At 36.3% G+C, this 23,552-nt stretch overlaps 5 protein-coding genes across 6 annotated transcripts; 1 reads left to right on the plus strand and 4 right to left on the minus strand.

The window, feature by feature from the left end:
• Positions 1-117: 117 nt before the first annotated feature.
• Positions 118-2,357, plus strand: LOC113757971 ((+)-neomenthol dehydrogenase-like). 2 transcript variants are annotated; one of them, XM_027301030.1, is made up of 4 exons: positions 118-194; positions 325-574; positions 863-922; positions 1,939-2,357. In XM_027301030.1, exons 1-4 carry the CDS (start codon positions 160-162, stop codon positions 1,954-1,956), a joined length of 363 nt encoding a protein of 120 aa, XP_027156831.1. In that variant the 5' UTR covers positions 118-159; the 3' UTR covers positions 1,957-2,357. The 2 variants fall into 2 exon arrangements, with proteins under 2 accessions (XP_027156831.1, XP_027156829.1); XM_027301028.1 differs by lacking the exon at positions 1,939-2,357 and having other exon boundaries at positions 863-1,038.
• A 2,533-nt stretch (positions 2,358-4,890) lies between these two features.
• LOC113757967 ((+)-neomenthol dehydrogenase-like) lies at positions 4,891-6,801 on the minus strand. The gene is made up of 5 exons (XM_027301024.1): positions 6,733-6,801; positions 6,371-6,623; positions 6,119-6,199; positions 5,687-5,866; positions 4,891-5,397 (listed from the first exon to the last, which is right to left on the minus strand). The coding sequence occupies exons 1-5, from the start codon at positions 6,747-6,749 to the stop codon at positions 5,017-5,019; spliced, it is 912 nt and encodes a 303-aa protein (XP_027156825.1). The 5' UTR covers positions 6,750-6,801; the 3' UTR covers positions 4,891-5,016.
• Positions 6,802-9,518: 2,717 nt separating this feature from the next.
• Positions 9,519-12,363, minus strand: LOC113757970 ((+)-neomenthol dehydrogenase-like). The gene is made up of 5 exons (XM_027301027.1): positions 12,317-12,363; positions 11,778-12,024; positions 10,673-10,738; positions 10,316-10,492; positions 9,519-10,219 (listed from the first exon to the last, which is right to left on the minus strand). The coding sequence occupies exons 1-5, from the start codon at positions 12,349-12,351 to the stop codon at positions 9,839-9,841; spliced, it is 906 nt and encodes a 301-aa protein (XP_027156828.1). The 5' UTR covers positions 12,352-12,363; the 3' UTR covers positions 9,519-9,838.
• Positions 12,364-13,410: 1,047 nt separating this feature from the next.
• On the minus strand, positions 13,411-17,770 carry LOC113757975 (probable pectinesterase 8). Its single transcript, XM_027301038.1, has 5 exons — positions 17,369-17,770; positions 16,234-16,405; positions 15,337-15,543; positions 13,919-14,178; positions 13,411-13,709 (listed from the first exon to the last, which is right to left on the minus strand). The coding sequence occupies exons 1-5, from the start codon at positions 17,761-17,763 to the stop codon at positions 13,556-13,558; spliced, it is 1,188 nt and encodes a 395-aa protein (XP_027156839.1). The 5' UTR covers positions 17,764-17,770; the 3' UTR covers positions 13,411-13,555.
• A 1,628-nt stretch (positions 17,771-19,398) lies between these two features.
• On the minus strand, positions 19,399-20,691 carry LOC113757978 (protein ASPARTIC PROTEASE IN GUARD CELL 1-like). The gene has a single exon (XM_027301039.1). It carries the CDS (start codon positions 20,689-20,691, stop codon positions 19,399-19,401), a length of 1,293 nt encoding a protein of 430 aa, XP_027156840.1.
• Between the last annotated feature and the right edge of the window lie 2,861 nt (positions 20,692-23,552).

Genomic DNA, 23,552 nt, shown 5'->3' on the forward strand with positions numbered 1-23,552 from the left:
GATTATTTAATAATTTGGCTCATCAGATCCTCAACAGTACAACCTGGCAACCATTTAAATAACTGTTAAAATGAAATGGCATTTCCAAATTTCCAAGCCTTTTGAAGGAGTAAAACACATTATCGAGATTCCTCTGAAACACATCTTAATTCACCACTAATGGCTGAAACAAGCATCGGTAACAGCCCGAAAAGGTATTTAACTCCTAATACCTGTGAGCTTAGTGCATATCGGGTTTGTCTTGAAAACTAATTACACAGTCATATTTAATAGTCATCCCACAGTTTTTAATTTTTTGACCCTTTTTTTCTGTTTACATTGAAGATGTGCAGTTGTAACAGGAGCAAACAGAGGGATTGGACTGGAGATATGCAGGCAGTTAGCTTCTCAGGGGATCACTGTGGTGTTGACTGCTAGAGATGAGAAGAGGGGACTTGACGCCCTTCACAGGCTCAGAGATTCAGGTGGTCTTTCTGGTGATCTGCTCTTCCATCAGCTTGATGTGGGGGATTCATCTAGTGTTGCTTCGCTTGCTGAGTTCATCAACACTCAACTTGGAAGGCTTGATATCTTGGTATGATCAGAAATTTACATACTTGACGTCAAATTTTACTTTTGAATGTAAATAGGTAGGAATTGTGGGAAATCTAGTTCATTTTCCAAAGTTTCTTGCAAGATTTTTAACTTAATTTGCTTCCTTTGAAGTGTGAAGTACTATTAGACATTGGAACCTTGTTCCTATTATTTGAGATAACCTGTGACAATTACTAAACATTTACAAATTGAAAAAGCGCACAGCTAAAAATTTCTCTATATGCCACAATCATATATCCTTGTTTCAATTGTAATTTTGTTGTTTCAGGTGAACAATGCAGGGATTGGTGGAGCTATCGTAGACGAGGCTGCTATAAGAGCTGCTGCTGTAAGTTTTTGTGTAACATAAGTTGGTGCTGAACCAGTACACAATTTGAGGGTAGAAATAAGAGAAATAAACTGAAAATATTATTCATGGCGTTCAGAATTAAAAAAAAAAAAAAAGATCAAACAAGTAGATGAGCAGACAGGAAACATTTACTAAGGCTATTGGTTATTTGGCTAGCTTCCCATTAATTTCTTGATAGCAGCAGGTAAGTCGCACTATTGGGAAGAATCAACTAAACCAGAAATTGAAGTGTTGAACTTCTGAAGACTTTGCCTCTCTGTTAACTTTTCACATCTCATGCTCTTTTCCTGCATTCCTGTTCTAAAGTGATACTTTTTTGAAGAGGATGCTTGCAGGTAATGAGGGCGGGTCTGTGGGTTTCATACACTAATTCCGTTTAGTAAGTGTCCAATTTGACGCTTCTATGTTTATGTAGGCTTCTATGTTTTCATCAATGTAGGCAGCAGGAACTGAAATTAACTTTGAAGAGATAGCAACCCAGACATATGAGTTGGCAGTTTAATGCTTGCAAACGAACTATTATGGTGCAAAAAGAATGGTTGAAGCCTGTGTTCCTCTTCTCCAATTATCTGAATCACCAAGGATTGTCAGTGTTTCCTCATCCATGGGAAAGTTAGAGGTACAGAACTTGGCAATATACTTGCTCATGTATATGGACATTTATTCCAAATAGGAGGGAGCATGTATTTTGAGAAAGTAAGATGAAAGTACTCCCCGTAGATTCATTTGCAAATAAGTAGCTGATATCATCAGTATAGCATTTATCATCTGTATGGATTTCAACAGTGACTGAATATAACTCTCAGAACGATCGTGAGTCAGAATATTTGAGTCTCCTCGGTCAAAGACTCAATGTTCTTTGAACTCTAAACTGAGTTTACAGTAAGAATTGGTTTAATTTTCTGAACGTAACACAGTATTATCATATAGAATCTTGTTGTAGTTCTAGTTTATCGGCATTCTAACTCCTATATGCATTTCATACCATGTTTCAGTGTATAAAAAATGGATAGGCTAAAAGAACATTAGGCGATGCTGAAAACCTTACAGAAGAGAGGGTTGATAAAGTGGTCAAGGAATTTCTGCAAGACTTCAATGAGGGTTACCAAGAAGCCAAAGGCTGGCCTTTAGCTTATGTCATCTCGAAAGCAGCCTTGAATGCATATACAAGAATTCTGGCCAAGAGATTCCCAAATTTCAAGGTGAATTGTGTGTGTCCTGGCTTTGTCAAAACAGATATAAATTATAATACTGGCACTTTGCCTGTAGAAGAAGGTGCTGAAAGTCCTGTGAAGCTAGCTCTGCTGTCCAATGATGGACCCTCTGGCTTGTTCTTTTCGAGTAACCAAGTCACATCTTTTGAATGAAAATGAATCCTTTAGAAACAGTTGTTGTGGTCAAAGATTAAATTGTAGACATGCACTTTCTAGGCATACTAGTTCCATGTTATTTTCGAAGATGAAGACTATGATTTGCTCTGTTAAATTTGAGACACTCCTTACCTAAGTATAAACAGTTATTTCCTGGTTTATGCAAAAGATGTTTAATACCTTCTGTTCGCGACTTCATGTATGATATGCAGGTTTGTATAATCAAGTTTATTTCTCTGGACATGAACATACTGCTAATGAATTGTAATAGGGCATGTCGAGTGATTTCCCCTATTATGACAACTCATCTTTAGGCCGAAGTGCTATATCAATTTGCCAGAAGAACAAGATGATATTATGCTAAACTCGCATGTGTAGATGCAGTTTAGCATGGCTAAAACTTGGCTGACTTTTAATGATGCCTAAATAATTAACCAAGAACAATCAAGGGCTTTCTTCTAAATGTCATGCACTACTTGATGGCAGCATCATTTACACTTCAATTGTTTCCGAGATGCGATTCTCATTGTCTAGTTATCTTGGTTTACTGGAGAAGGGTATCTAAAAAACGATAGATGGAGGTAGCACGGCAAATTTTATACGCATTTAAACTCTGGACTTGCAGTGTGAAGTTCTCTGTAAAAGGATTTTCAGAGGCAAAAATTTGATTTATGAAGAATCTTTTCAAAACTTTCCATTCTTCAAAGGGGAAATACTAACCACAACCCCTCTCCGAGTTCAGTCGTCCTGGTGAGTAGTGATTAGTGAACCAGTGAAATAACCAGCCAGCTTGCAACCAAGGGAATCAAAAGATTATCCTACATTTTGCATTTGAAGAAGAGACAAACATAAGCAACGGCAGATGCATCACAACTAAAAAGTAATTTAACGAAAGTTAGAAGATGGTCGGCTCGGCTGTCAACCATTTATGTGTAGAATTATAGTACATGCGTATAATATGCTGCAATACTTCCATGCCTGCCTGCAATAGCTAGCTTCTGGCAACCGAAGAATCAAAATAAATTAAGAACTCCGGCTTCCTGTAAAAGCTCATCACCTATTAATGCCATATATTTCCCATGCATACGTGCTAGTACTTGGCAATTCAACAGTCATAACACTGAACTCCTGACTCTCCCTACAAAACACCTTTGCCACCATTATCTAGCACACATTCATGGCATGCAGTAGCAACCAACGGCAATGCACAAAAGATGCCAACTGTCTGCATGTCTCATTTCCTATCCCTTTTGTTTGCTCCAGTCACAACTGCATATCTACCCAGAATAAGATCGGATAACAAAGACATGCATGATCTCCCTTGTTGACTGCTACAGATGAGAAGAGAAGCTCAAACAGTCTGATGGCTATTCTGATAATGATTTGCTCTTTCATCAGCTTGAAGTGGCAGATTCTTCTAGCGTTGCTTCCCTTGCAGATTTGTCAGGATTCAGTTTTAGGGGGCTTGATATCTTGGTAGTGTTGGAACATTCACAAATTCAGTTCATTTCCGATGGTTTTCTCCAATTCGATTGTTTCCCTTTATTTTTAATTGTTAATCTGGTACTTCTCCTAATTTCGTCTTTTAACGTACCAGAAATTTGGAACGTCACGTATTAAGGATCCGCTCATAAACAAAACAAGTGCATAAATATTGGACTGTAGCATCCAATAAAATTTTCATTGTTTGTTCCACTTTTTTTAACAGTTGTTTTTTTTTTTTCCAATTGTTACTTTAACATTCTCCTTGTTTATTTATAATCTTTTTTTCCTTTAATAATGATTTCAGGTGAATAGTAAAGGGATTCATGGATCCATTGTGGATGGTAAAACTTTAAATTTGTGCAGTTTCTTGAAGAATCTAGTTGCAATTAGCAAGGATTTTTAGGGCCACGATTAAAACAACTGTCAAGTTAGTTGACACAAAATCCTATTTTAGCACCATTAAATTCTCTTACAGCATTCCAAGATTGCCTAGTCAACAGATTGCTCAATTTTATAAGAATATGGGTTTATAATATAAGTACATTGTCATGCTAGCTTTTCACATACTCTTAAGACTTTTTTTTTTAAAAAAAAAAAAATTTGGTTTTTTTTTTGTGGGGTAGGGGAAGGTTTGGAGTGAGGCTGGTTTGGCCTTTGGATCATAATACACTTTTATTTTAGCTTCTTGACAATCTTTTCTTTTCCTCACTTCGGAGTCAGGTGGGATTTGTTTACCATTAAGCTACATAGAAAAGAGAGAGAATTCAAAAACCACATTGTCAAATTACATAATATTCCACCAATAAATCAAACTGAAATAATTATGCAACCTGCAAATAGTAGTGTTTAAGCATATCCTTCTGCCTGATTTTCTTGTTGCCTTCTTTGAGTTTGAGAGCGTAATTTGATAGGAAAAGTATTACACTTGAACCGAATAAAGATGGTCAAATAGTAAAAACATATGATTCCAAGTCTGTCTAGATCTTTAGCACAGGTATGACTAAATTAGTTGAGAAGAGAAGATCTTGACAAGATTAATTGTTGCATGACGAACAATGAAGCTCATATATGATTATTCATCAAAACAAAGGATTCAAAACATCATTCTTTGGTGATTTTGTAGTCTAAGTTGCATGAAAAATATCACAGTGTTGCATAGATTTATGGCCCGGTAGGGATGATCTGCACATGAATGCAAACAGATGAGAAGGATTATCTCTATCCAAGAGGTGATATTTCACTGCGAATGAAGAACAAGCCAGAAGGACCATCATCAGGCAGCAGAGCCAGCCTCACAATACTGTCAGCACCTTCTTCTGCAGTCAATGTGCCGGATTCGAAGTTTATATCCGTTTTGACAAAACCAGGACAGACACTATTGATCTTGATGTGGGGATGCTTCTTTGCGACAACAATTGTGTATGCATTCATGGCTGCTTTCGAGACTGTATAAGAAGACAGGAATGAAGGCCAGCCTTTGGCTTCTCTGGAACCTTCTTTTAAGTCTTTCAGGTACTGATTGAGCACCTCATCCACTCTCTCTTCTGTAAGGTTGTCGACATCAGTGAATATCCCTCTGGCCCATTCACTGGGTATATTCTGAAGCAAATCGAGCAAACTTTATGTAAGCTGCTTATGGGATTTACAGTTTTCCCTATGAAATGGATACAGAGTTAAAATTGGGAACCAGGGTGGCTTCAGAACAGAGTTAAAATTCTGAGGTCATCAGAGAACTCGATGCATGGAGCCAGAATTATGTCCAAGGCATCTGTATGCTGTTAAGCAGCATCGTCGGTTCTTTTAAATTTTTGTGCCAAGTTTACTACCCTGCACACAACAATGAAGAATCTACGTACTCGAAGAAATACAATTACAAGCAGATATCTACCTTTAGCTTTCCCGCGCCTGAGGAAACGTTGACAACTCTTGGTGATTGAGATAATTGGAGAAGAGGAACAAAGGCTTCAATCATTCTTTTGGCACCATAATAGTTTGTTTGGAAGCATTGTACTGCCAATTCATGAGTCTCTTTGATCGAACTGCTCCAGTCAACTTTATTAGCTCGTTCCTGCATTGGGCAAAACGAAGGAAAACGTTCATGTATTACAAGGACACCTATAAAAGGGCAGGTTTATTGACACATTGAAAGCTATAAAAATCATATTTTGCAACTAATTCCTGAGAATCTTAACTAGCAAGATGAGACAGGAAAAGAAAAGGACAAAGAACATGATCTCCAGAAGGAGGAAAAAGCAGGAGATTTTGGGAAATTGAAAGAGGACCAGAATCTTGATGATTTAAAGGTAAAATCCAAGTTTACCTCTTCAACAGCACCAGCTGCAATCGCAGCTTTAAAAGCATCAGAGTCTATATCAGCTCCAATAATTCCTGCATTATTCACCTGATCGATAAAACAAAAGAAAAGCCATGCATGAGCAGTTACAACTTACAAGATGCTGAATTTGGCATTGGGTGAAATTATCTACTTATGCCCATCTTGTCACCAAAGGGGAATCAGGTTTTACAGAAAATCAAAAAGTCAGATATTGGAATTGGAGTTAGTCTGTCATACCAAGATATCAAGCCTTCCAAACTGAGTCTTGATGAATTGAGCAAGGGAAGCAACGCTAGACGAATCTGCCACATCAAGCTGATGAAATAGCAAATGATCAGCAGAAAGACCAGCAGAGAATTTGAGCTTGTGAAGAGCATCGAGTCCCCTCTTCTCATCCCTGGCAGTCAGAACCACGGTGATTCCTTTAGAAGCTAAGTGCCTGCATACCTCAAATCCTATCCCTTTGTTTGCCCCGGTCACAATTGCATACCTGCCCCAAAAACAGAGCAAAAATGCCAAAAAATAGAGGCCTCATCAAAATACTTTGGCCAGGAAAATTAATTGAAAGCCAGACGTTAAATGTAAACACGTAGAAGTACCTCTTTGCTTCTGCCATGGCTTGTACGAGGAATCTAGATTTTTTTTTTTCCTTTTTTTTTTTTTTGGCTAACGAGTTCCTATAATTAAGCCTCTACTCCACAAGCATCTGTATATATAGTATATACCCTCAAGCGCGGGAGTAGGGTGAAATCCACACCTCAGTGTAAATTCACGCCCCTAGCTTTAAAATGACAATAAAGCCCATTTTAACTTTATAAAAACTTATTTCACTATAAAACTTGTCTTTCTCGTGTTTAAAAAAATCAATTACAAGTTTTAATTAATTGAAATTATTTGATACCATCATCCTTATTATACATTGATCCGTTAGTATTTTCTAAAATTATACTTCAATCAACTTTGAAGTGCAATGTGCCGAAAAGATAAAAACATTTTCTTAACACAATTCTAAAAAAATATCTCATCTCCTCTTGCATGATAAAAAGAGATAAGAAAAACCAATTAAAAGGAAAAAACAAATGCCATCAAAACGAATGTGAAAAGTCAAAAATTTTAAGATCATTCATAATGATGTAAATTTTAAATCCAAATTAACACCATTTGCTTTCACAAAAAAAGGCTGTTTTTTTATTTAAAGAGTTTCTACTAAGTTCGGTTAATGCTATGGCTCTTTGGTCAATTTGGTTATAAAGGTATGGATTTAGATTGTGAAGGTGTGGATTTAGCTCTATCCATTTTATTTTTTTTCACGAATACAACTAATGAAGACCTATACAAGGACTCAATGCTATTCAACTACAACTGAAGTTCAAGTTGAACTAAAAAGCTTAAAAGAGTGATTCAAGGGCTTGAACTTAAAGATACAACACTTTATACTACTCTTTATTCAAGTCATTGAGTCTAGTGATGGTGGTTGAAGTGCAATCGGGTTCATGTCTTGACATGTGATCCGAATGTATTTTGTGTTTTAAATTCTTTATGTCGTTTGTTTATTTTATTTCCAGCCATGATCAGTTGATTAATTAGAGTTAGTTAGGAGTTAATTAAGTCGTTAATTTAATGGAATAAAACGGCTAAGGTCATGTTGACCATAGTTGGAGCCGATTTAGGATTTTTAGAAACTAGTTACGTGAGTTCTAGTTTAATTAGGATTTTTGAATCTTATAAAGGCTATAAATAAGTCTTAAGCCATAAATGCTATTTCTTACGAGGTAATAAAGGAATTTTTCCAACAATACTCCAACTCTCTTGTCTAAGAAATCCAATTTGAATACTTGAGAGATTCTCAAGTGTTCATCGACTTATCAACCAAAAAATGCACTTGGCTGTGACGTTTTCTACCTTTAAACTCTAATTTACTAAATTATTAGGTTGTGGGCTAAGATTCATCTTGGTTCATAATCTTATGGTTTAGAATGGTCAAGGGTTATTCTGCAAGTTCAACTAAATTCTTCGTCTAGATCCGAGATTGTGTGGGATACGAGTTCAATCCATCTTGGTGGGTTCGTATCAACAACGATACAATCTATTTACTATTATAATGTAATTGTAACAAATAATATAGCAAATACAACAATCACATTAACATGACGAAATTACAATAGTCTTTCCCACACAGCATGAGGACATCATAGGGTAACACAAAGCAAAGTCTGGTAGTATTAATTATAAGTTTGACACATATTAGCTCAGTTGTTAAGTATAGTTGTTGATGTAAGAATTGCGTTTGATCGATAATATATAATTACCTTCATATTTTCATAATTTGCCTCTCGACACATATCTTGATCCGTGATGGTCATCTGTATCGATACAATGCAAACTTCTGGTTTAAAAAAATAACATACTTATTACAAGTTTTGTTTTGTTTTTTTTGTCGAACATGATAGATTTTATTCTATACTTATTTCTATTCTATATTAGGGGGAGGGGGTGATCCAAAGGGTTCAAAGGGAAAATTCGAAAGCGATTGAACCATTACCAGTTTAGATAAGTGCCTACGTACTCACTGACGAAATTTTTCTAAAAAATCCTGAATTTTTAGAATGCAAGTCAAGAAATTTGATTTCTTGACCCACACTCAAATAGAATTTTAAATCTCCCGTTGGTTTAAACCTCTGGAATTTGATTTCTTGATAGCTAACTATTAGGACTAGTTGGTTTATTGCAAGAAGCGTCATGGCTCGCGTCAGCACTGTATACGTTTGTAAAATCATTTTTACAGCGCCAAATTCCAAATTTCGCACAGACTAATGGCGATGGCGTCATGGCGCTAGTTAGCACTTTCCCGAGGATACGTTTGTAAAATCATTTTTACAGCGCCAAACTCCAAATTTCGCACGGACTCTACTGGTGGAAGGTCAATACCAGTGAACGATGGTATCCAGAATCCAACTTTTCAATGGTCCATCCAAAACCATCAAACGCTGGCGGCCACCGTCAAGACTGGGATGAAAGGTCAAGATTTCAAATCTTGTCTCTCATCAATTATTACAATAAGTGATTTTTTTTAAAAAATTCAGTGCATTCGTATGATTCGATGGTAGTTCAGTTTTCATCGATCCCCGTAGATTCAGTTGAGCCTCCTCCTATGTAGATTAAGATAGAGTAGTATATAGATAAAGCAACGATGATAAAAATAAATAAATAAATAAAGCAATAATGAACAACAAAAAAAAAATTGATCCATCTAATGATTTTTTCTTCCCTGTCTCGGACCCGTCTAAATATCCACCTCAACTTTTTGTTGTTTGTACTCCACAAAGTTTTGATCTGTACACTGGACACTTTGTTTGGTCCAGAAGCTCCCAAAACTCCAGCCAATAATGCAAACTGAGAGTGACATATAAATATCAGTCCGGAAATGTGCTGAAGCAAACTCAGAGCCCACCCCAGAGGAAATTGGATTGTTATTCTTGCATATCCTGAAGATTCTTGTCCAGTAAAAATCTTTGGCTTAAACTGCCCATTTCTGCACCACGCATTTTATCTGCGGAAGATACTTGTCTTTATCAGTAATTAGTGGCCATGTCTCATCATAAATCAGACAGAAAGGTTTACAAATTGGTCCCGTATCCTTCCTACAGGCAAAGTCAAGAGAAGTCTGCTAAAGCCATAATTATTACGTAAACAGTCTTTGAGTCGCTAGAAAGGTGAGACAATTTTCTGGGAGAAGAACAATCCCGATGGCTTTTCCCCGGGGGGCAACAGGGCCAGCCATACGGGACTTTCTGCACCTTCTTCTGAGGATAAGACGCCTCTATGGTAATTCATATCAGTTTTAACATAGCCTGGGCAGACACAGTTGATCATCCACTCAGGATACTTCTTAGCCACAATCCTCGTGTAGGCATTTAAGGCAGCTTTTGATAATGTATAAGCAGACAGAAAAGAAGGCCAGCCTTTGGCATTCAGAAAACCCTCTTTGAAATCTTTCAGAAACTCATTCAGTACTTCATCAATCCTGTCTTCAGTAAGGCAATCTGCATCGCTTAGTGTTGTTTGAGCCCAATTATTCGCTATGAACTGCACACCAACAAAACCAAAAAAAAGAAAGAGAACACAGTTACATTAATCTTGGACTGGAGCAAAATGTTTGCTTTTACAAGTTAGGTTGATTACCTTTAGCTTCCCAGATGAGGAGGAAACGTTAACAACTCTTCCTGAATCAGACAATTTGAGAAGGGGGGCAAATGCTTCAGTTGTGCTTTTTGGTCCGTAGTAGTTTGTTTTTAAGCATTCTTCCGCCAAATCATGAGCTTGAGTCGAAACCTCATTCCAATTAATGTATCCTCCTGGCTGCATATACGGGTCGGCAACAAAGTTGTAGTTACTTAATTGCTCTTTGAAAAATAGCCAACAAGTTCAGGCTTCCAAAGACATTGCATGGCATTTGATATTAGCATAAGACTAGAGAGGAATACACTAGCGTCTAAACTTTGTAGCAGAGAAATAACTATTCAAAGGTCGGCTCACCACGTGATCAGCCAAAGAATCAAGAGCATTGCTATCCACTTTAACACCAAGAACAGCTGCATTGTTTACCTGCACAATTTTTCTTTTTCACTTTGGTTATGTTCTATAGAATTAATTTCAATAATTTTAACGCTCAAATCCTTCTATAAGAACATAATGGGATCATTGAATACGTTAAATCCTCCTATAATGGCCCTCCAACATCCCTGCTATCCCCAAATCCTCCAAAATTGCCTGTGCTTCAAGGATTCAGAGCAGCTAAATTTGTCACCTTACACAATATTTCTAAGAAACATGAAATATCCATGCATGCAGCACAAATGATAATACGCAAAGCTCTATTAATCCCCTCTGATTAGGTTAGACCATGTTCGATCACACCTTAGACAAGTAACATGCAAATGTTGGTTTAGATTTTTTAAAAACAGTTTAAGATGATTGATTGTGCATAAGCGAAAGACAGAATTTCCCAGAATGCTTGAAAATTTTGAAGCATCTGTGCTACTGCGGACATTTTTGGTACAAGAAATAATGAAAATGCGTCAGAACAATGCCTGAATATTCCCTGAAGTCCTTTCACTTCTTTTATATTAGCCCTCATTCTACGTCTGACGATCATTCAGCCCATTGATCGACTTCCTTAAGTAGTTTCATCTCCTTTCCCCTGGAGTTGACTTAAGCCCATATGTATAAATCAAATTTCTAGTATTGTAGCTGCTGAACTCATGACCATAATCTGAAATACAATAGCTTTCAAAGATGCTCCATCCATCGGGTTGAGCTTTAGAATGGAGCAATTGAGTGCCGTATCATATTTATTTTGTCACATGAGAACAGGGGAATGATATCACATAAACAGATTCAAGTAAAACATGAAAAAAAAAATTGAAGAAAGAGATAAAACAAGCATGCTTAGCTTAACTCTTCAATTAAACACACTATTACACAAGCATCTAGGTATGTCTGGCGTATAACCAATTAACCATAAACGACTAGGCCAGAAAAAATGCGTGAGTTTAGTTTTAAAAAAAATCCCAGTTTTGAACCAGCAAATCTAATACTAAGGTGCTTGGAAGCTCAGAAAAGAGAGAAAATACTGCGAATATACCAATATGTCAAGCTTCCCAAATCGGGTCTTGATAAAGTCTGACAGGGAAGCTATACTTGATGGGTCCGCCACATCAAGCTGATGAAAAATGACATTATCACAAGGAGCCGTGGCCTTGAGACTTTGAACAGCTTCAATGCCCTTTTTTTGGTCTCTAGCAGTTAAAACCACTATCACCCCTTTGGAAGCTAATTGCCTACATATCTCTAATCCTATCCCCTTGTTCGCTCCTGTAACAACTGCAACCCTGATAGAAAACCAAAAAAGCCAGATTGGTCATAAACTTCCAGTAGCATACCTAAAAACATGTAAACAAACACGATATGAACTTTTCTGAAAGATATATAAATTCTTGAAAAAGGAGATACTGGTAACCAGGAAAGATATGCAAACTTGGCAGCGATCAACCTGTATTACAGTGTCACAAAGTACAGAGATTCGTGGTTCTTTTTCTGGACGAATGCATGGTTTTGGAGCTATAGGCTTTAGTGAGGAAGTGAGAACTGAAATGCTGGGCAAAGAAAAACATAAGGTGGTACCTCTTTGTTGAAAGAAAAAGGGCTGATTCTGCCATCCTGTATCTTGGGTGGTGCGTGCGTGTCTGGGACAGGTGTTTGAAGTCGATGACAATTGATTACTCATTCCCGCGACTCCACTCAGACTATATGTTTGGAATCTTTTCTGCGTTTGGAAATTTGTGAAGGGAAAAAGTTAACTATAAACAATTCTGTTTATGAGATACAGAGACAGAGTGAGTACTTGCTGGTCACCAAAATCGTTACTCGTATCGAAGTTCTTACTGAGTAAAACCCATCCTTCGACCTGCATCAACAGGTAAATGGAGAGCAAGATATCTTGATTTTCAGTTTTCATCAAATTGGGTCTCGTGGATTTTTGGGTTTGCAGATTTTTTTGCCTAGCCTGGTTAAGAACAGCCTCTTAAAGCAGGCAACTGGTGCACTCTATGAATTATAATCGAGAGAGCAAGTGAAACATCATTATAATTTCTCAATTAGAAAAGAAAAAAAAATGTTAACACCATGAAACTTATAAATCACCGGAGTACTGATCATTTCGTCGTTCAAGTTTTAACCATAAAATACATGCAGAAAACAACAAAAAGCATCTTAAATTTTCTTGAGGTATGTCAAGAGATAATTTATTCTATCGCATGTGATCATTAAAAAACTTGAAAAGTACAAAGTTATAAAAAAATGCTACTGTAATAAATAATTAGAGATATAATAATTTTTTCGATGACCTTGACAACTAGCAGATGCATCCTAGTCGCCACCATCTAATCATTGTACTTCTCTACCAACATATATTTGAGCTTTCAAAAAATTGAGTATGCAATTATATATAGACCTCTAGATTTACACCTGTTGCAAAATATTCAAGTTACTAAATTGTTGGATGCCTCATTCTGTTGGAGACAAAGCTTCGGCACAAGTTTTTTGAAGGGAACAGATTTTAGATTTAAGTAATTGGACCCTTATAGCATGTTACAAGTGTTTTAATACAGATAATGATTATTTTTTAAAAAAAAAGTCTTCTAGTCACATAAATTGATAAATTACTTGTTAAATCTTCTTGAATCCTTTCAAGAAATTTATTCATGTTTCAAACGCTACAATAAATCATTTCAGAAATTAATTCCAAATAAATTTATTCATCCTTCAATCATTATAATTTAAATCATTGAAAATTGAAAACACCCAATTCTGAATTCAGCCATTGCAAATTCTTCCCACAACTTAATTAACACCATGTTCAACCTAACTGTATGGTTGCAGCCACTGATCACCATCGATGAAAGAAATATTCAGAAAAGGTGTAGCTTGTGTGTCATCGAGCTTTTGGGCATAAGGCACCCTTAGTGTTGTATTAGCTCCATTGCCAGAACAATTGTACTCCCCATAGAAAACAGTCCTGCATGCATGTGTACATACGGCATATTAATTTCTTGGTTAATCATAGATCGATTCAACAGCAAAAATTACTTAAAAGAAGGTCGCAAAATGAATAATGGTAATGATCAAATCCCTCTCCTCCTCCTTCCTCGTTTCTTAAATCTCACCCCTTCCCTGCACCGAAAAAAAAAAAAGGGTAATGGCAGCAGCAGCTAGCCCCTTACGTACTGGTCTCTGGAAGGATCATTGAAGTCATTCCATCCCTCAGAAGCAATGATGTCAGACATAGAAGTGTAAGCAAACACAACAGTGGAGAAGGGCCTCCACGCTCGTCCCAGCCAGATTCTTCCTGTTCCTCCAATGCTGCAATTCACGAAAGCATAGCCACTGTTTTCGTCCTTGGAAGCTCGCCCATGCGCCGTCACTGCTCCGGTTATCGCCCTTGCTCCTACTGCCACTGGGTTCGCTATTGAGGTTAACCGGCAATTCTGGTGGATTATGCTCAGCAGTTAGCTAGGAAGGTGAACTTTTGTAAACGATTACTAGATCTCTTGATTGCAGATGTATTAAACGTTTTGCTTGCTCTGTCTGTCTCATTATGATATCCAGTTTTGTAGACAAAGAAAATGCCTGAGCCATAGAATGTTCCTGTTAAAATGCTTTACGTACACAAAATATAAAAAGTGGTACTAGATTTTCTAAATTTACAAATAAATATTAGTTTGATGTAATGTCAAGAACGTTTAACATAGGTGAAAAAGGTTTCAGACTGAATTTATGGTGACTTAGTTTATCTTGGAAAAAGAATTTTTCCCGAGCATGGTATGCTATTGACATTTAACATGGCAAATCACAAACTTTAATTTGCACACTTGGTAGTCATAAGCTAGAAAAAATTTTCAGTGAGGACACAATTAAAAATAAAGTTCTTTTAGTTCTATATATAATTAGTATTGAGTAATAACAATACATACAAAGTAAGTGAATATCAAGTAATGACCTATATAACTGCAAGATGAGACGAGGAAATAAGGAACCCACTACCCACTAATGTTTTATTATAACCCCTTTTTTTTGTTACTAATGTTTTATTATAACCCCTTTTTTTTGTTTTGTTGTAACTCATTACCTTTAAATTTTTCCTTGTATATAAAAAAAAAACTCACTAGTAAAGTAAACTAAGTGTTTTAGAGTATTGATTTAATTTGTATATGCAATCGTCGTTAAAGCGATCAATTATGTCCAATTATTTAATTCTTTTATTAAAAATTGTTACCCAACCCCTCGTGTGCACATCCTTAAGTTGAATTTCTACCAATATCAAGGTAAGAACAAGATTTTTTTTGACAAGCCAATATTTAAATATACTTTTTTCATTGATCATTGGTGCAAAACTCAAAATTTAGTAAGGAAAAAATAAAAATTTTTCAAAGGTTTATTTATGTACAAGTTCTAAACCAGATTCACCCCCATAATTTACCTTTTAATACAATTTGTTCAAGCCATTTTACAGAAGTTGACCACAAAAAAAAAGAGACAATTAAGCTAGTAATTTGTAGTAGTCCTTGCACATTGCAATATGCATCTACCATCGTGCATGAATGATAAAAAAACAATCAATTCGAGATGGTGGTCACAATTATTACCTCATAAAATGATTTCCCATTGCCAAAGACGAAATCAATGGAGCCTTGTATGTAACATTCTTTAAAATAGTGGCGGCCTCGGTCATCATGCAGGGTGTCCTGCGCTCCAAAGAACCCACAACCCCAGAAGGCCGCTTGGTCTCCCGCTATTCTCATCGCTACTGCTTGTGCTCCCACTGCTCCCGGACCAGGTATAGGGGCCACGTTCTATATCTCGTGTGATAATGCTATTAGGATTAGGAACCTTGCCTAAACTAGGTACTTTAAATACTCGTAGTAATTGTCACTGTACTTACATTTTATTTAGGGAAAATTACACTTTATCCCATGTAGTTTTGTATTTTTTAATAACCTTCCTATGATGTCAAAAGTTGTCCATAACTCTCTCATGGTTTAGATTAAAGTGACGAAAATAGTTATTCGTTACAGAACTTTTACAAATGTCGCAATTACCCTTATAAATACATGACACACTGATGATTTTTATATTTTACTATATAACCCCCTTATGATTTAATGCATTACCATATAACCTCCTTATGGTTTTTAAAATATACACATAACCCTTCTTGGTTAATAAATAATTTTCAGCTTTACATAAGGGTATTTTTGACATTTTAAGTGACTCCATTACGAATGATTATTTCCGTCACTTTGACAGTTTAATTCAAATTATGAGAGAATTATGTATAGTTTTTGAAGCCATATGAGAGTTATGTAAAAAAAATTACTAAACCACAGGAAGGTAAAGTGTAATTTGCCCTTTTATTTATGCAGAAGTATATATTAACTTTTTTGTATAAGAGGGCATTAGGTAAATAAGTGTTACATTATATAAATTAGAGGAGTGGGAACTATGCAATGAAATTATATATAGTGATTGAGGAAATTACTGACCATGAAACTTATATTCTTGGCTATGAAGTTGGCAGCAAAAACTTGAACGGAGCCGCTGTAAAATGTGCCATGCGAAGAATTGGCTGTATCATTCCACACAATTGCCGTGGACGTAAAGCCTTGTCCTTGAAAGGAGATGTTTGGTTTTGTTTTCGGAATGATAACTTTCTCGCTGGACTTGAGAATGGATCGTGCGATCAGTATTTGAGTTCCAGGAAAAAATAGTTTTGATTTTCTTTAGGGTAATTTACTAATAACCCAATTTTACTTTTGCATATTCCCACATGACCCTATAATGTTTCAAGATACCTACGTAACACCTTCTATGATCTTATGTAAATTGGAAAAATGGACGAAAAGTACATTTGATGATGGCAATTGACACAAATGAGCTCCAAAAATGTGAAACTATAATATCTACATAGCCCCTTATAATTTTACATAAATAGCCACTTAACTCCTGTATGATTTTACATATGCCCACATAATTAATTTCCCGATGAATTTATTCAAAGTAGTAAGTAAAATTAAGTAAGAGTAATATTGACATTTCAACTAACAACATTAGAAAAGTAGCTTTCCATCAAATTTCTGCTGTATATAAAACCAAGGGGTTTATGTGGATGGTTTAAAATGTTAGTGGCTCATAGAATAATAGGTGAAACTACAAAGGGGTTACTAGTAATTTATCCTTTCTTTTATTGGAGCCAAACCAGGGTTTGCTTATAGCTAGGCTTATCACTTATTTGAGCTCAATTAGATAATCGTCTAATTGAGTATTGTTTATAGGCCTTGGGGCTAACGTGTGCAATAATAGCAAATGTATACAAGTATTGAAACAAATACGTGAAGCTGTTTTGAAGGCAAATATTGAAACTAATAGGACCTTCAACATTCATTCGACTAAAAGCATCTTCATTCCTACAACTATAAGAATTTAAGTTTTAAAACACCTCTCTTGATCAATATATTTTAAAACACTTGTTAATTCAAGAAGTTATGTAATATGATGTGATAGGGAGATGTGCAACAGAAGACCCCCAAACGCATACAATAACCATGCTAACAACGCAAATTAAAGACGAAAAGAACCAAGCTAAAGCCTGATGGGGGGACGTTTTGAAAAGCCACTTACAAGTAAATGCCATTATTTATCCATATTATAGTCCTTTTCGAGCTGAGAACTTCAACAGCATCGACAGCAGCTTGTACGGTGGTGAAGTTGCAGCAACCATTATGATCAACACATATTGTGGATGTTGTGTTGGTATCTGGAGGGGGAAAATCAGGTGGAAAATCATCACAGATTGACACTATTTTCCTTTTCTTGTCATCGTGATGATGATGATGATGACCTCTATTATAACCAAGCATCAGAATCGGAATAACGGTAGATGACGAGGGCATTTCAAGGGTAATAAGATCGTTAACATACTCAAGGATCAATAAAGGTGCATTCCTGAATTGATTGGATGATAAAATAGCAATGAGGCCGATGAAAAGGATTAAGGATATGCCCTTAGGATTCATTGTTCATTCAATATTCTGTCTAGCCAATGTTAAAACACAAATTTGAAAGAGCTTTATATTTAACATGAATATTGGATTCAGATCGGACTTGTAACTTAAGGGTTGGTGGCATGTCTTGCAAATCACCCTGCTGGTCGATCTGGTCCCCTTTCTTGCTGAAATTCATGTGCCACATTCACCAAACTTTACACTAATGCCATCTTCATGCCTGCAATTATAAGCTGGTGGATGGAGTTTGAAACCCATCATCTGTAGGCTTAGTCTTGCCATATCATATAGGAGTATTAAGTTTAGACTAGTATTACTTTCATGTCCTCGAATAAGAAATAGTCTCCCTGTTTGGTTAACAAGTTTGCTAGGATAACTTTGTGTTTTTATTTGAGTTTGGGATTTTTCATCATCCTTGAACTTGAGTTAATCAACTTCAACTTCGACTGCGGCAAATAAATGACAGCAAATACTTATAATTTGTGAAAATTTTTCTATTAATTACATGCTTGAACATGTTTACAATTTTCTCTGTACTTAAAATGTTCTTGGAGAAAGCATGTCGTTTGAAAGTCATTTGATGACGGATCCAATCTAGTGCTGCACTTGTAAACATATGGTATATTTATTACATTATCATACATCACTCACCATTATTTTTTCTTGTATCATATCACATAATTATGATCATGTACTTAATTGAATATATCACATAAATCACTTCTTAGTTCATAACCAGATTATATATAAGCTTATTCAATTTTTTAAATACTATATTGTTGGCAACACTGAAATTAAGCTAACGTGCTATTACCAAGACGAAATTAGGCCAAAAAATACTTACACCTGAAGCTTAGTTCACTTTACCTGAAGCGTAAATTGTTGAGAAAGTTGCTTTGGCTGGATATGTATGTCGCAATGAGAAGCAAGAGCTTTTTTTTTTTCCTTCCCTGTGAGAGAAAGAAGGAAGAGATGCTTTTGAGTTTTGAGCAACATTACCAGCTTCCTAGAAATAGATCCTTTTTTTTTTCTTTTATGGAGACAATGCACAACTACACCCAATCTACAATCCGCAGTTTTCAAACTCGGGATAAAACTTGAATCAATAAGCTTTCTGTTCATGGTTGAACTGGGTCAATGATATAATATTTTTAAATTATTTTAATATTACATAATTAGGATGACATTGAAATATTTTTAAAAAAAATAGTGAAAAATGGTTCAAAAGTCTGGTTCAAAAATACGACTAGTTATGGATGGCACGAGTTCATGACTAGCTTAGTTCTGTTGAGCTGACAAATATTGGGTCAAAATTAAGCGTACTTGAAGGATCAGTGCACTCTTTTTAGCAGTTGTAGCAGAATGATAATGGAAGAACTCCTGTTAATTTAGATAGTTATTTATAACCCCATTAGCTCAATATATTAGATGCCAGGACAGACAGAAAGCCTTTTACATCAGCTTGGGGTATTTTTACAGTTCTCAGGATCAAATTGCAGCATTTGATTGGCTAAATCAAAAGAGACACGAGTCCCCTGCAGTTGCCAAGTCCCAATTAGTGTGAACTGGCGGAATATAGTTGGACTGAAGGCCAAGCAGTATTTCCCGTCGGCACCAATGGGCATCATTATTTGGTTGGCATCCAACCTAGCTAAGAACTTCATGACCTGTAACCCCAGAAAACTGGAATATGATCTCCGGAACTTCCAAGTACCATTCGGGTGAGGAGATGTTGTAACAGGTATCAAAAAATTGCTCCCCCGGCAAACGACTTAACCATTGGCTATGCCCAGTAAAAGTATCACGGAATTGGTTATAGAATTGGAGAGGAAACATAGATATACTTGTTCCCGAATCTACCACTGCTCCAACCCGGCCATCTGAGTTAGTAAGAGACTTAATCTCCAGAAATTCCCATCTCACATACACACCAGTAAGGTTCACAGCGTAATATATTGGTTGAATATTTTGGAGAAGAGGGGTTCTGAAGGTGAAGTCATCAGGTATAGGCAGGGAATTGAAGTATAAACTCGTGGCTACAGAAGCAGTATGACTTTTAGGACAGAAGCTAAAACTAGTAGCATTCATTTGATAGATGAAGGAGTAAGTGTTGGGTCCAAAACCCAGAATTCCAGTGAACTTCTTACCTATCATACTTGCTGGAGACTTTTCTGCACACCCAAACCGAAGATTTTCCACAAGGACTACGTCGCCACCCTCTTCACCATGGGTAGTTGTTACTTTCTCGTAGGCAAGAAAACCTTCAGCTTCTGTGGAATCACGATACACAACTTTAAACTCACACTTGTTGTTACCATCCATATCACAACCCCAGAAAAGGCCTTCATTGCCTGGACACTCATCCTCCATTCGACAATCCACTTGACGATATGATGATGAGCGGGAAGGATTATAGCTGAAAGTAGGGCAATTATTGCATGGCTGGCAATCCCACCATACGAATCTAGAGCCAGTGTCTACGAGTAGGTGAGCTCTCTGTGGTGGATTCCCTATGTCCATAATCCCCACATAAGACGCACTCTCGTAATAGTAAGGAATATCAACCACCGCAGAATCAGTTAATGATGTCGACAACCATTCAAACCTTTTGGCATTACGAGCCAGGCGAAACAGAATCAGAGAGCGATAATCTTCATAGCCTGATTTGAGAAAGATGTCAATGTCGTAGACAGGGATATAATTGCCCTGGAAAGGGGATGACGAGGAGGAGGTGGTGGTGGTGGTGGTGGCCGGTACCTGGATAGATTCTTGTAGTAACTGGCCAGCATCAAAAGCCATGAAATCTTCTATGGCTTGTATGGTGTCATGGTGGTTTAGGCGAACTGTTTGTGTATGTTGGGATTCTGGAGAAGAAATGCAGTTGGTTGGTGGTGAAAAGGGCAAAAGGCATAAGATGAGAAAGAAGGCAAAGAAAGCCATTTCTTGTCTATCGTAAGCTTTCGGTTCTTACTTCTTAACCAGACTGCCATACAGTACATATATATAGGTCCAAGAACTTCACCCACCGGTTAACTTAATTATTCTGGGAAATTAGTTTAATCGTAACTTTCATAACATGCATTTACCCTAGTGATATATTGATGTTCGACAAGGACTAAATTTTGGACGGGTCTTCTTGATTAATTTCAAAAGGTGAGTTCTAATTGATTTCTGTGATTTTACTTTCTGGTCTCATCCCCTTTTTTATAGTACTTCTCTTCAGCATGTAAGCATTTGCTCCTTTAAGTTCTTCAATGTCTGGCATACACTTTGTTGGATTAGGAGGTCCGAATTCATTATTCAAACATCTTTTTTTTTTTTTTTAACATTTTACCACTTACAAGATGCAAACAATGGTCTTAAAAGTCGTTTGTCAAACATCTACTGACATTTTTTCCATTTACCACTAACATTCAAACCCCAAAGGAAAAAGAAGACTTAACTAAAATGGCTAATAAATTGCAAAAGTGGATGTTCAATTGAAACACGAAAAATCAGAAGATATGGCCACCATAATATATCTGCAACAATAATGATGGATGTGATGGTGTGAAAGTTGCAATACTTGTGCTTAGCTTGATTGACAAGCAAAGGATGGCTGTTAAATGTAGATTCTCGAGCTCATAGTAGTATAAACACCTAACCTTGAGGAAATAAAGTACCACCTATAGCCAGTAATAGTTGGTTCTCTCACTGAAGGATAGTGGGATGTGCTCTTATCATCTTTAATAGTCAATTAAACATGTTATTCATGGTCCTGAATTTCTTAAAATTCCTCGGTTCTTATTTGGAAAACTCATATAGTTAAGATTGTTAATAACCTCAAAAAAAAATATATGGGGTTTTGGTGTTAATCTTCCAACAAAATGGTTTGGATTGAAGCATGTAAACTTGATCTTGTCTTGTGTACATTTTTAATCTAGGTCATGCAAACTACTTTCTATGACAATGTACTAATGTGCGTGCCTAGAATTACTTATAATACGAATTTTCGTTTGACGGATTGAAAACAATCAACGGTTTAGGGACGGAAGTAACAGTCTAAAAAATTTTGATCCGGAGATGGCTGATAGCAAATTATTAATGGGTACAAGTATGACACCGCCGCTTGAAATGTTTGTTTGCACAATGATCTTGAAGCTTCAAATTCTTGTAGCCCTCTTAATTTATTTGTAGTCCAACGCTTCCAGCAGCAACAAACTTATTTTTTTTTTCTTTTCCTTTTTATGCGGATTTGTTTATGTTATGTTTGTGACCATTTCCTTTACACTTTTTTTTTCGAGGGAAAATTTTGAATTTAAGATTTCCTACTTACAATCCTTTCCACCTTATCACCTAATCCAAATTTTTCTTACATGCTTAGTTGCTTCTCAGCAGTTTGATTTCGATGGCATTATTTAACTGAAATTGGAGCGAGATAAGCTTTAGTGTGCATTGAGGACCAGAATAGTCTTCGTACTTTGCATGAGTAGGATTATTTCCAGATAAGCACAATTTTGACAGGAAATCTTTAATTTTTTTGTGCGAGAAAGAAAAAAAGATACAGAGACTGCCTGCATATAATTAATTACCAGAAAACGAGTTTCTTTTCTTACTCATCTGTACATGTTCTTACTATTTATAGTTTTCATGTTTGATGCGTGCAAACCTGTTGAAAGTTTTTCCATGCGAAAAAGATAGAGAGTATAATTACCATAGAAGCAGCTTGACTCACAGACACTTTTCAACATAATTGGAAAACTGTAACAAGATTTGGAGAAAATATTTATGATTTTGGATTGTTGTGCATCTGCCACTCTTTCAGTGGAGAGTTAATTAATAGTAGATAAGTGATTTTTTTCTTTCTAGTTTCTTCCCCCTCCATAGTTTTTACCAAATACTAAAAAAGGAAACATGAAAAACGAAGTGGTAAATGCTTAGTCCAACGTGTACAGTGCGTATATATGCATAGCCAAATAATAGACTAAGGGTCTAGATCAACACGTAAGAAATTTGATATAGTACCGTCGACATAGACTTTAGCATGTAAAAATATGGATAAATGGTCCTCACTTAGTTAGCTTCTTCCATTAAACCATAAGATACAAACCCCCAAAAAGGAAACTTTAACTACAAAGGCGAGTGGAAGTTGATCGTCTGAAGCAGGAAGAGGCAAAAAGATATGGAGACTGCCCTGCAGACTGGAATATGTTTCATTTCCAATAGTAATAATGGATGTGATGGGATGCAAGCTGCATGTTTATAGCTTGAGATCCATCGACATAATTTGGATACAGTGGTCCTAAATCCTAACTTATTTGTCAAACATATTTATAGTACTAGCGTCTTCCATTTTAGCCATACGATGAAACCCCAGAAAGGAAGGCTTAATTAACTACAAAAACGACTAGAATATTGCAGAAGTGGAAGATGATCATTTGAACCGGCAAGAGTCAAAAAAATAGAGATATGGACACTGTAATACGTTTTCTTTTCCAATAATAATGATGGATGTGATGGGATGCGAGTTGCATATTTATCTTCAGCTTCATCGACAAGCAAAAGATCAGCTAACTGTTAGCTCAAATGCTGATTCTCGGCTTGCATTCATGGGTAAACATTTATTTTATTGTAACACGTATGTTCTGATCCTAATGATACATAACAGCCCTCTGGTCTTGAATTAGAAACCTAGAGATTATTTGTGAACAAAATATTTGTCCTTAAATTCGGATGGTATCCAAATTAACGATAAGAATAATATATGTAGTCTATCCCACTTATATGCTATAATTTGAACTATTTCTCATCTTTAATTACAT

This window comes from Coffea eugenioides, unplaced genomic scaffold, assembly GCF_003713205.1.
Source record: "Coffea eugenioides isolate CCC68of unplaced genomic scaffold, Ceug_1.0 ScVebR1_3493;HRSCAF=4715, whole genome shotgun sequence".
NCBI lineage: Eukaryota > Viridiplantae > Streptophyta > Magnoliopsida > Gentianales > Rubiaceae > Coffea > Coffea eugenioides.

What these genes read in the sequence shown, in the direction of transcription:
- LOC113757971 (XM_027301028.1), top strand. Translation starts at nt 160, where the DNA reads ATGGCTGAAACAAGCATCGGTAACAGCCCGAAAAG. An exon ending in ATCGGTAACAGCCCGAAAAG is followed by an intron (nt 195 to 324) that starts GTATTTAACTCC and finishes TTTACATTGAAG; the next exon opens with ATGTGCAGTTGTAACAGGAG. An exon ending in TTGGAAGGCTTGATATCTTG is followed by an intron (nt 575 to 862) that starts GTATGATCAGAA and finishes TTGTTGTTTCAG; the next exon opens with GTGAACAATGCAGGGATTGG.
- LOC113757978 (XM_027301039.1), bottom strand. Translation starts at nt 20,691, where the DNA reads ATGGCTTTCTTTGCCTTCTTTCTCATCTTATGCCTTTTGCCCTTTTCA.
- LOC113757967 (XM_027301024.1), bottom strand. An exon ending in CAGCTGGTGCTGTTGAAGAG is followed by an intron (nt 5,867 to 6,118) that starts GTAAACTTGGAT and finishes TGCCCAATGCAG; the next exon opens with GAACGAGCTAATAAAGTTGA. An exon ending in CAGGCGCGGGAAAGCTAAAG is followed by an intron (nt 5,398 to 5,686) that starts GTAGATATCTGC and finishes GATTTGCTTCAG; the next exon opens with AATATACCCAGTGAATGGGC.
- LOC113757975 (XM_027301038.1), bottom strand. Translation starts at nt 17,763, where the DNA reads ATGAATCCTAAGGGCATATCCTTAATCCTTTTCATCGGCCTCATTGCT. An exon ending in CCAAGAATATAAGTTTCATG is followed by an intron (nt 15,544 to 16,233) that starts GTCAGTAATTTC and finishes CACGAGATATAG; the next exon opens with AACGTGGCCCCTATACCTGG. An exon ending in AATGATCCTTCCAGAGACCA is followed by an intron (nt 13,710 to 13,918) that starts GTACGTAAGGGG and finishes ACATGCATGCAG; the next exon opens with GACTGTTTTCTATGGGGAGT.
- LOC113757970 (XM_027301027.1), bottom strand. Translation starts at nt 12,351, where the DNA reads ATGGCAGAATCAGCCCTTTTTCTTTCAACAAAGAG. An exon ending in CTTTTTCTTTCAACAAAGAG is followed by an intron (nt 12,025 to 12,316) that starts GTACCACCTTAT and finishes GTTTTCTATCAG; the next exon opens with GGTTGCAGTTGTTACAGGAG. An exon ending in TTGGGAAGCTTGACATATTG is followed by an intron (nt 10,739 to 11,777) that starts GTATATTCGCAG and finishes AAAATTGTGCAG; the next exon opens with GTAAACAATGCAGCTGTTCT.